Source organism: Cicer arietinum, chromosome 4 (assembly GCF_000331145.2).
Source record: "Cicer arietinum cultivar CDC Frontier isolate Library 1 chromosome 4, Cicar.CDCFrontier_v2.0, whole genome shotgun sequence".
Classification (NCBI taxonomy): Eukaryota; Viridiplantae; Streptophyta; class Magnoliopsida; order Fabales; family Fabaceae; genus Cicer; species Cicer arietinum.
The window spans coordinates 148,978-160,119 of record NC_021163.2 but is presented as its reverse complement, the minus strand read 5'-3'; the positions used below and the strand labels follow the sequence as shown (position 1 = coordinate 160,119).

The window sequence follows — 11,142 nt, the reverse complement described above, 5'->3', positions numbered from 1 at the left end:
TAAATTTTTTTAACAAAAGATGAATTAGATGAGTTTTTTAGTGTCAAAAACTTAAAAAATCATATTTAAGTCATCATTTATTATAAAATTATAAATTTTAATGGAAGAAATTTTTATAATATTATAAATATGCATATAAAAATTTAGATAATTTGTATCGTTTTAAAAATATGGATCAAAACTATTTGATGAAAAATATTTAAAAAATTACTATTTAAAAAAAAAACTACAAAGATTAAAAATAAAATAAAATATATTCAAAAAGATCAAAAATTTACTTAATTTAATAATAATTAAAATATCGAGTAACTATAACCTCTCTAAGTCCTCTCAAGATGATTTTACAACAAAATGAAAATATAAGTAAATACAACATAGACCATGCATTAATTGTTGCTTTATTATGGCTAAAAAATAATAAACCACTTGCATTAATTGCAATGGATTTAATTAACCTATAATTGCATCTCAGTTTATTTGTTACTTGATTTGATTACAATATATGAAGACAATTGTTTTAGTATGGTTTGACATTCAACAAAATTCTAACCTTCTCCCACTTTTCCTATAATTACAATTAAGATATGTCAAATCAAGCTCTACTTCACACAACTCATTTCTCTTCTCTACAAGTTTTTTACTTCATTAACTTTTTATTTGGTTTTCTCATTTTCAAAAATTACTAGCTAGCCCAATTCCCCATTATTTTTCCTTCTTTATCTTTCTAACTACCATATATTTTTCTTCTCAAACCTCAATTTTTGTTCTTCGAAAAACAACAACAACAAACATCAATAAGTTTGTCTTTTACTTTCATTTTTCTCTTTCCTTTTACTCCCATTGTTTTTCTTTCTATGATTTCATGAAACTTCTACATTTCTATTTTAAACCTATACTTCAAACCCTTTTTACTTCCATTTTTTTTATTTCTTAAAATAGTATTGAATGAGAATGCTTGATTTTTTTTTCATGGAAAAATGCTTAAACCCATATTTCAAACCCCATTTTTATGATTTAATTTTTAACAAAAATTGTTGAATACGAATGCTTCATTTTTCTTTCTTTACATGTCAAAATGCTTGAAAGCCATATTTCAAATTCATTTTATTTTCATTTTTCTGTTTTTTTTTAATGGTTGAAACCCATATTTCAAACTCATTTTACTTTCATTTTACATGTAAAAAATGCTTGAAACCCATATTTCACATTATGACTTTACGCTTTTGTGTCTGCTAATATACAAAATTGAAAATCTAAAGTATAGACATTTTAATAATTAGTTATTGCCACCAATTATTTAGTGTGTGAACATAATGAAAAGATTAGTTGTTATTTCTTAATATTAATGGTGATGTATGGTTTCACTTAATAAACAACAACTCTTTTATTTTTTAAAATTATATAAATTCTTTGAAATTATGACTTAATTCAATTTGTCTTTTATTTTTTTAAAATATTTTTTATTTGAATATAATTAAATTGAAATACACGGAACAAAGTAAACTACTGATGATATTTTATTGATATACTCATTATAATTTATATTGAAATGTAAAATTAAAATATATCTCCATAAAATCTAATATAGAAATCGACATAATAGTAATAATAGTAAGATAACATTTCATGGTTATAAGGAGAAAAAATAAAATATGTAATTGAGATATATGTATACTTATTCACACAAATATAAGGAGAAAAAATAAAATAAAACGTAGACTTAAAATAGTATTTTTTGAATTTGGGTACATAAAATACAAATATAAATTTGTTTGGATGACCTTTGCAAATTAATAAATACTTGAATTATCACAATTATAATTTCATAATCATAATTTATCTCAATTATCAAAATTATGTTATTGTAATTGAAATTACCACATAATATTTTATTCAAAAAGCAAATTTAAATTTCAATGTAAATCCTAGTCACTTGCTCTGTTTTACTCGTGTCATACTTCAAAACAACCACCCACGATGTACCAATATATTGAATAATTAATTCAATTTGATAGAATCGTTGTACATTCACATTTGTAAACGAAGAATATCCCTCCCATAGAAAAGAAATATAACTGTAGTATAATAGAAGCATTTACACGATTCCCTAAATAATAAACAGATATATTATACACCATTCAATCAAAAATCGGAGCTAGTATAATTTCAAACTATAAGCTTCGTCATTCTTTCTAATATACCAATTCTATTCTAAAATAATCCCCTAAATTACGACCAAATCATTTAACAAAACAAAACATGATCGAAGCTTTATTAAGAAAAACAAAACTTCAGCGAGAAGAACTATATCAAAGTTTTAGCAAGAAAAACAAAACTTTTAGTAAGAAGATCAAGATTGAAATTCTTTTTAATCAATTCAATTCTTTATCTTTTTTGTCTTTCTCTTGTGTCGTCATTTATTTAATTTTAACTATCAGTTTGATCTTATATGTCTTGAAATATTAATAATATCATATTGTTTTTACAGAAACACATAAAATTAATCAAAATATTCAAACAAAGTCTATAAACTTCATTATCAATCTCAAGAAAAATTATATATTCATCAAATTCATAACTCAAATATTCAAATAAACTCATATTTTCATCTCCAATAATATCAAATTCATTCAATAAATAATGAAAAAATGTGTTTATTTGAATATTTGAGTTATGAATTGATGAAATTTGCATTATGTTGAAGATTGTAATTAATTTTATGGATTATGTTTGAAAAATTTGATGAATTTTCTAAATTTTTGTAAAAACGAAAAGAATAACACTGTTGATATTTTAAGACATAAATAATCAAATTATTATTTAAAATTAAATATAAAATTTAATTAAAACTGAAACAAATGACTGAAATATTACCTAAGATTAAGTTAAAGGATCATATGTCTATTTTTTAATATATAAAGATAAGATAACTACTATAGAAATAAGAATGGAGACTGCTAGCAAAATTGCTACATTGCCAGTTCACTTTTTGGTGTTTTGATTTATATGTGGGTTGAAATAAAAAAAAAAAAACACAATTATTTGTTTTTATATCGTTTTAATGGGTGAATTAGAGATTTGTAAAAAGAGTAAAAGAATTAATAAGAGAGAAAAAGAAAGAGAAAGAGAAAGAATAAATGGAAAAAAAATGATAAATAATTAATGAAAAGCTATGAGAGAAAAAGAAAAAATTAATAAAGAATTGGAAAAAAAAAGAAAGAAAAAAGAGAGAAATAGAAAAAATAATATTGCAATAAAGAAATATGATATATATATATATATATCACTAATATATAAAAAAACATAACATAAAACAAATATGAAACAAATATTTGTTATTAATACATGAAACAATATAGAAAAAAAAATTGTAATTAATTGATAAATATAAAAACACATGATATATACATATATATATCATTGATAAATATTAAAAAAATAATTCATGATAAATATTTTTCATTAATGTATAAAAAAAACACGAGAAATATTTGTATGTGATAAACAAAAATACTAGACTAATATTTTTTAATATTAAATATAAAAAAATTACGAGACAAATATTTGTTAGTACTAAATATCAAAAAATCACAAGACAAATATTTATTATTGATAAATATAAAAAAATCTAAAATAAAAAAATTCATTAGATTTTTTACTCAAAGTCTGAATGAAGGCCACCTATATTATCAATAATGTGTGTCATTAGAGCTTTTTTTATTAGAAAATACATTTAAAATAAAATTGAACTCCAAGAGTTTGATCAAGTACTAAAAAGATAAGTCATTGATCCAAAGGTTCTTAGTTGGAGTTACACTAGTTCATTTGAAGAAAAATAAATATAAATTATTTTGTAAGTGTTCTTTGAAGTAGAATGTCTTCTCTATTTTGAACTTAGATACAATTTTGTTACACTAAATTTTAACAGATATTTACAAACACTGTAAAAAAAAATTATGTTGAAGTCTTTTAAAATAAAATAAAAAATAATATAATACTTATATAAAAAATAAAAAGAATTAAAATTTGTTACATCCAAATTCAAATTTAAGTCGGAACAAATATGTGACTCTTATATTTATTAATTAAGATAGGTGAACATCTATAACTAGTATTTCATATTGTATATGTATAATTTATAACTAAATTAATTTGTTTTAGATATTTTTCACTCAAAACTTTAGCGCTTCAAAATTTAACTTGAGTAAAAATATTTTACGGTGAAAATGAATGAATTTAACTGCTTTAAATTGAACAATTCACATCAAAGAATAAAAGTCAAAAATCATATTAGTAATTTTATAATTAGTTTGAAATAGATTATTTAAAAAATTATTTTGATGTTTAATATTTTAGTGATTAATTTTTTGAAATTTAAAAACAAAACAGTTATAGAAAGTGATTTTTTTTTTTGAAAAAGTATTCAAAATAGTTTTCATTTAATTTTTGAAAAATCTTTAATAAACAAATGAAAACTCTAAAAAAATACTTTTTGTTTAAAAACTGATATTTTTTAAATATTGTAACAAATCAAATTTAATTTTGTGAACAATTAGTTTTCTTTGTCAAAAGATAAAATGATTATTTATACAGCTCATTTGAATTTTAGTTTCCTAATAAATTCAAGTTTAACCTTCAAATCCAATTGAAAATGGAAGTAATTAAAGCAGTGCTTTCTTTTGGAAACTCTCAAGTTTTAAATTAAAACCCTTTTTAGGAAATAAAATAAAGTTAATTCAATCTCAAATTTTTCAGTTGGTCAAATATTATTGATATTATGTGTACATGTATTATGAATTGTAAATACTTATAATATTAATAATTAATTTATTTTACTAATTTACTAATTTAGATGAGTCAAATTCATAATAAGTATACAAAAACTTGATAAAAGTAATTTATTAAAACTAATATTTTATCTGTTTCATTCATTATATACTCTTTTCATATATGTAAATTCTTTGAACAAGTCACTCTTGTTGGACAAATGAAGTAAAAGATAAATTCGGTTTATTTTGTCAAACATATTTTATATTTTTATATTTTAAATTTATTTTTATTTTTAAAAATAATAAAAACAGTGACAAATATTTTAATTATTTAAAAAAATATTAATGAGGTAATATTTTATATTTTGTATAATAATAATCCAGTTTAAAAAGATTTGATTGAGGTAAATAAATGAAAAAAAAAATTGAAAATATGAAAATTGAGTGTGGTGGTGTAGAGGAAGGAGGTGGTATAGAAAGAAGTGACACGTGTGGGGATGGAGGTTCACACGCATGATCCCGGCAAGCAAAGTAACGCCCGCCCAACTCAGAATGGAGAGTGTATATTGTGTCAGCATTCGGGTAATTTGAATTGAACATTCAAATACTCTCTCTTTCTCTTTCTCTCTCTAAATCTTCCTTTGCTTTCTCTCACTAACTACACCCACTCCACTCTCCCTCTCTCGACGTCAATAACGGGTCTCCATTAATACATACTCTCTCTCACACACATTATTTCACCCATCCATTCTCATCCCCACTCCGTTGCTTGCTAACTTCTTCTTCTCTTCTCTTCGCGCCTATCACGCTCCACCCTAGGGTTTTCTTCTCGATCTGCATTTCTTCTTCTTTCATGTTTCCTCTTCATTATGGACAAAATCAAATCTCATCGCACCAATTCCAAACTTCATCTTCCTCAAGGTCACTCTCTCTCTCTCGAACTCATCCTTATAACTATTTTCAACTTCATTTCTTACTTTAATGCTCATCCACACTACCATTTTTAACTTCTTCCTCCTCCTTTTCTTTCAATTTCTTCTTTTACTTTCATTATTTTTTATTTTCTCAATATTTTTTTTTTAATTTTTTTTCTTCGGTTTTATGATCGATTCGTAATTTATTTGTTGGTTAATTATTATTATTATTATTATTATTTTTTTTTTTTTACTTCTAATGAGCAAATGCTCTTTTATTTTCATCAAGGATTTAGTCCTTTTATATAATATAATTTAACTTAAGTTCACTAGAGTTCGAATTTTGAACAGTATGATAAAACTAATCGAAAGTCAAATAAATCATGATTTTGAGGACCAACATTTTTTCTACTTTATAACTTTTCCGGCGGTGCTGTCGGCATGATTTTGTTAGTTTTCATCATGATTTTTCTTCGGTTATTATGTATTGTGATATTTACACATTGCTTCATGTCTCAATTGAAGCATAATTCGATGAACACTGAACAGTACTTCTTTTCTATAACAAGTTCCTTATTGCCTATTTGCATTGATCCTAGTAATTTAGAACAATATTTACTCATCAATGTTTAATTAATTGTTCTACTTGTGAATATTGATTACATGCTAACATTTTTTGTTGCGCAATTCATTTCCAGGGAACGAGCAGATTCATAGACAGCGACAATTTCCCGATTTATCTCCTGATTCTAGCTCTTCCAGTGGTGGGGTTGCAGAGAAAGATTCGGTAAGCTGGTTTTTCCTTTCTGGTCTCAATATTTTCACTTTTGGTAATTCATTTGTGTTATAGCATAATTAGCATTCACGAATGAGGAAGGTTAATTTCTTAAATCCCTGGGCTGTTTTATTTATGTTACGATGACAATTTTTGAAAAAGGAAAAAAGTACTAACAATTATAGTGAATCTGTTGAATTGTGCAGTTCTCATTTAAATTTGGGTGGAAATCTTCTAAACAATCTGTTGGAACTCCTATTAAGAAGTTATTAGCTGAAGAGATGTCGCCAACAGCCGAATCCAAGAGAAGATCCCCTGGTGTTATAGCCAGATTGATGGGTCTTGATGGGCTTCCATCTCAGCAGCCTACTAATAAACAGCACAAAGATCCACAGAAGGCAATGCTGTCAGAGAAAACTCGAAGCAGGGGCATGGCAAATGATGGCCGATCATCTAGGAGAAGCTCAAGAGATCAGCAAGAATTCAAGGATGTATTTGAGGTCTCAGAGATCCCAAAGGCAGAGAGTGGTAGGTATTCATCTGCAGATTTGAAGGTCAATGAAGCTGAAATGTCATTCATTGAGCAGAAGTTCATGGATGCCAAACGCCTTGCAACTTATCAGGATTTTCAGTCTTCAAAGGATTTCCATGATACACTTGAGGTTTTGGACTCTAACAAGGATCTTCTGCTAAAGTACTTTAAGCGGCCAGATTCTTTGTTCAAAAAGCATTTGAATGATCTGCAGGCTACCCCTCTCCAATCACATTCCGGTCATATAGAGCCTACCAATATTGAGAACTTTGAACATGATTTCACTTGGAGGTCGGATAGGGAGACAGCACAGTTGAATTACAAAAGATTTCATCAGAAGCATCCCAATGGTCATCCTTGCCAATTTGACAAAAGGCGCGTGATGCATAATTCTCCAAGATCATCAAAGCACCACTTTAAGGGTAGCCATGAACAAGGTGCAGTTGCAACAAAGATTGTTGTACTAAAACCTAATATGGGAAAGTTGCAGACTGGTACAAGAATTGAATCATCACCTTGTTCTCCGCACAATTTTCTGTCAGAACATGGAAGTCATGCTGAATTTTCAGATGTCAGATTTCGAGATACTGAACTGTATAAAAAAATAAATTTGCCTGACAGTGCCAGATCTTTTAGGCACAATTCTTTGGAATCTATGGAAATTGCAAAGGAAGTCACTCGGCAAATGAGAAACAGTTTGAACAATGGTTGCACCATGTCTTCCTCTTCTAGATTCAAAGGTTACTCTAGAAACGATAGTTCAAGCAGTGTTTCTGGTAACGAGTCTCCCGAGGAATCAGAGGAAATTACTGCAACTTTGGGTGACCCGTTTGACTTGAATAAACGAAACAGACGGTCACCGCGTTCTAGTGGATCATCTGTGAGTAAAGAGGCAAAGAAGAGACTATCAGAAAGGTGGAAGATGACTCACAAGTCTCAAGAGGTGCAAGTCGTCAGTAGAAGCAGCACACTGGCTGATATGCTAGCGTTCCCTGGTAAGAGAATGAAGGGTACAAGTTCTGACAGCATGACTACTGGGGATAAGTTTGCTCGCAATGGTGAACCTTCTGGGTGGGTTGAACCACTGGGTATCAGCAGTAAAGATGGTTGGAAGGATGGATATATTGGAAGTTTGTCGAGATCAAAATCTCTTCCTACTTCATCTACCGCCTTTGGAAATCCTAGATCATTCTCGTGCGCCGAAGCACTTCGCAATGATCGATATATGGTGCCAAAGGAATCCCTTAAAAGGGAGAAGAGAAGAGCCACAAAGAGTCTTGATCATAGGCATGGAACGTATACCGGAAGCACAAAATCTGGTCACAAGAAGTCTTGGTCTTTGCTTTCATTGAAGCAGGAAAATAATGAGTTTTCTCTGGATGTAAATGCTGTTCAAAATAGCATAGAGATGAATCTTTGGGAAGATTCTCAAAATGTAGAGGTTCTGGCCCCCGAATGCTTTGATGAGGCCCTCAGAGATACAAGTTCTGTTAGTGATGATGTTGCTGATGTCGCAAATAAAAACACAGTTGGGCCTTCTGAAACTTCTTTGGATAAGGTGCTTCCCGGATCATCGTCGATAAAAGGTGACAGTAGTGTTGTTGACAAAGACAATTCAATGCAAGAGGTTAGGTTTCTAGCAATGTTATTTCGATGATAAATTTATTGATACTTCACAAAAACTATGAGCATCTTAATTTTGTGAAACAGTTCAAATCAAAGTTTGTGTTGATTTGACTCTTAACTTTATATTCACCTCATATCACATAAGCCAATAAACCAATTAATTTGTCATAAGGATGGTGAAATTATATGATTCTAATTATCCAAAAACTTGCTTTAATTTTCATATGAAATTGGTAAAGCTATGATCTGGTAGAAGTTAATATGTAATGACTCTGTGCTAGCTATTGTATATGAATATGCGAGCCCTTATGCATTTCTTAATATCATTCACTAAATGTTATGCACAATATTCCTTTCTTATGTTTTTCCTGCTTCAGTCTTACTATTTTCCTATCCCTTGTTCTTTTATCAGAGGATCATACAGGTCTTTCCCAAAGATTTTGATTATTTTTTGAACTCAGTGTTACTCAAATAAATCATGCAAAGTTGTAAAAACATTTGAATGTTAGTTTAAATATTTCAAAGTTCTGTTAAGCGTATTGTTAGTTCTTACTTGATATTGCTGTGTAATATTTCAGGACCTATCAGCTGGTGGTGGAATTTCCGTCCCATCTGAAGCACCTGTACCTGAATCTCCATGCAGTAAAGATGCTGATCAGCCCAGTCCAATCTCAGTTCTAGATCCTTCTTTTACTGATGATCTGTCTTCTTGTTCGGAATGTTTTGGAAGTGTCAGTGCTGACCTACAAGGTAAGGACCTGGTTTATGTTTTAAATCATTTTTCATTTAGTTTGCATTTTATGTTTGGATCCATAATTGTTTCCTTTAGTTACTCAATTCTTTCTGCCGCGCGTTCTCTCATAATTTCCATGCCAATAAACAGCAAGAGTTAACTATTTTGTGTAATATTAAAGCCTATTTATTGACATTCTTTAAATGAAGGTTAAAGGTTTACATTTTGTCCTGTTTTTTTTTATTTGGATGGTAGTCATAGTATGTAATGTAGAAAGTGGAGATGCATTTGTATAATTCCATCTTTAAATTTCTGCTTAGATGAATTTATTATTTAACTATAATAATAAGGTGTGTTATTTGGGCTAAAAAAAGAGCTGCAGTGTCAATGACTTAATAATTACCTCATCAATCTCAGTTGTGATTTGATTTATATAGCTGTTATTTTTGTTAGACATGATAAATCACCGGCACAAATGAATTGTTGTCCATTCTTTCAACCATTTGCTGCTTGGAGCCTTTCATCAATTTTCTTATTGAGCTTTAACTGAAGAGAGATGTTTCCTTTTAAGGGTTGATTAGCTTTCTCCTAAGCATATATAAGTTTGTCTGTGATGCTTGTGCATTTTCTTCAGTTCCTTGTTGTAAGAACCTTTACTGTTGATAGGGCTTCGAATGCAACTCCAGTTGCTGAAGTTGGAATCTGAAGAACAAGTGGAGGGACCTATGCTAGTTTCAAGTGATGAAGATAGTGGGGAAACATCTGCTGGAATGTTAGCAGGCAATGGATTATGCAGAACTGAAGATAGCTGGGAGTCTTCTTACATTATTGATGTGTTGTCTGAATCTGCTATTGTTGAAACTCAACCTGACACTATTTTGGAAGTTTGGCATTCTCTAGAACGTCCTGTGAGTCTTTCTGTGTTTGAAGAACTTGAAGAGAGGTACGGTGATTGGACTACTTGTTCAAGGTCTGAAAGGAGGTTGCTTTTTGACCGTATAAATTCAGGAATTGTCAAGCTTCACGAGCAATCTGCTGATGCACAACCATGGGTCGGCAACACAACCATAAATTTTGGATCAAAAAGGGTTAATAATGGGCTTCAAGATGGTCTTTTCCGGATGCTAGGGAACCGAGGAAAGGTAGAGGATGATGCGTTGGGTAAGGTGCTGATTGGGGAGTCTCAATGGTTAGACTTGAGAAATGGTATTGATGTAATTGGAAGAGAAGTTGAGAGATTGATTTTAGATGATTTAGTGACAGAAATAGTCGGTATCTAAATTTTTGTAACCCGAGAGTATAGTTGTCCTTAGGATGTTTCCTGGTGATGTAAATCAAGTAGGGCAATGTTAATTTCATCAGAAGATGAATAAATGGATAATTTTTTTTTTGTTGACAAAATGGATGATAATCTGTTTACTCTGCATTTATGAGGATGTGAATAAGTTTTACTGAAAATGGAAGGGAAATAGCCACCTTACATCAACATAGATTTCAACCTAAGAATTGGTAAAATAATAAAACCAGAGACTCAGTAGATTTTCAAATCCACGACAAGAAACTATTAAACAACATATTGTCTAATTGATCTTTTGAGATAAAGTTGAATTGAATCAACTTAATTTATAAATTTGTTTAATTGATATTTTTCAGTGTATAGTGTGCTGCTATGGTGGCAGAACAAATCGAAAAGACATCGAACACCTTTTCCGTCCAAGCTTAGAGGTTGTGTATTCTGTGTTGATTCTCGTCTTGATCGACCTCATCAACAACAATTATTAGCAACTTTGCCT

At 29.2% G+C, this 11,142-nt stretch overlaps 1 protein-coding gene across 3 annotated transcripts; it reads left to right on the top strand.

The window, feature by feature from the left end:
* The first annotated feature begins 5,351 nt into the window (after positions 1 to 5,351).
* On the top strand, positions 5,352 to 10,775 carry LOC101494666 (uncharacterized). 3 transcript variants are annotated; one of them, XM_004494931.4, is made up of 5 exons: positions 5,352 to 5,690; positions 6,382 to 6,470; positions 6,665 to 8,617; positions 9,195 to 9,366; positions 10,016 to 10,775. In XM_004494931.4, the coding sequence occupies exons 1-5, from the start codon at positions 5,639 to 5,641 to the stop codon at positions 10,627 to 10,629; spliced, it is 2,880 nt and encodes a 959-aa protein (XP_004494988.1). In that variant the 5' UTR covers positions 5,352 to 5,638; the 3' UTR covers positions 10,630 to 10,775. The 3 variants fall into 3 exon arrangements, with proteins under 3 accessions (XP_004494988.1, XP_027189646.2, XP_073223925.1); XM_027333845.2 differs by lacking the exon at positions 5,352 to 5,690 and adding an exon at positions 6,165 to 6,281; XM_073367824.1 differs by lacking the exon at positions 5,352 to 5,690 and adding an exon at positions 6,212 to 6,231.
* Positions 10,776 to 11,142: the final 367 nt, after the last annotated feature.

Bases quoted from the DNA above. Each gene is read 5' to 3' on its own strand.
- LOC101494666 (XM_027333845.2), top strand. From the start codon at position 6,194: ATGTCTCAATTGAAGCATAATTCGATGAACACTGAACAGTACTTCTTT. The intron at 6,471-6,664 runs GTAAGCTGGTTT...TGAATTGTGCAG, and splicing joins GGGTTGCAGAGAAAGATTCG to TTCTCATTTAAATTTGGGTG. The intron at 9,367-10,015 runs GTAAGGACCTGG...TACTGTTGATAG, and splicing joins TGTCAGTGCTGACCTACAAG to GGCTTCGAATGCAACTCCAG.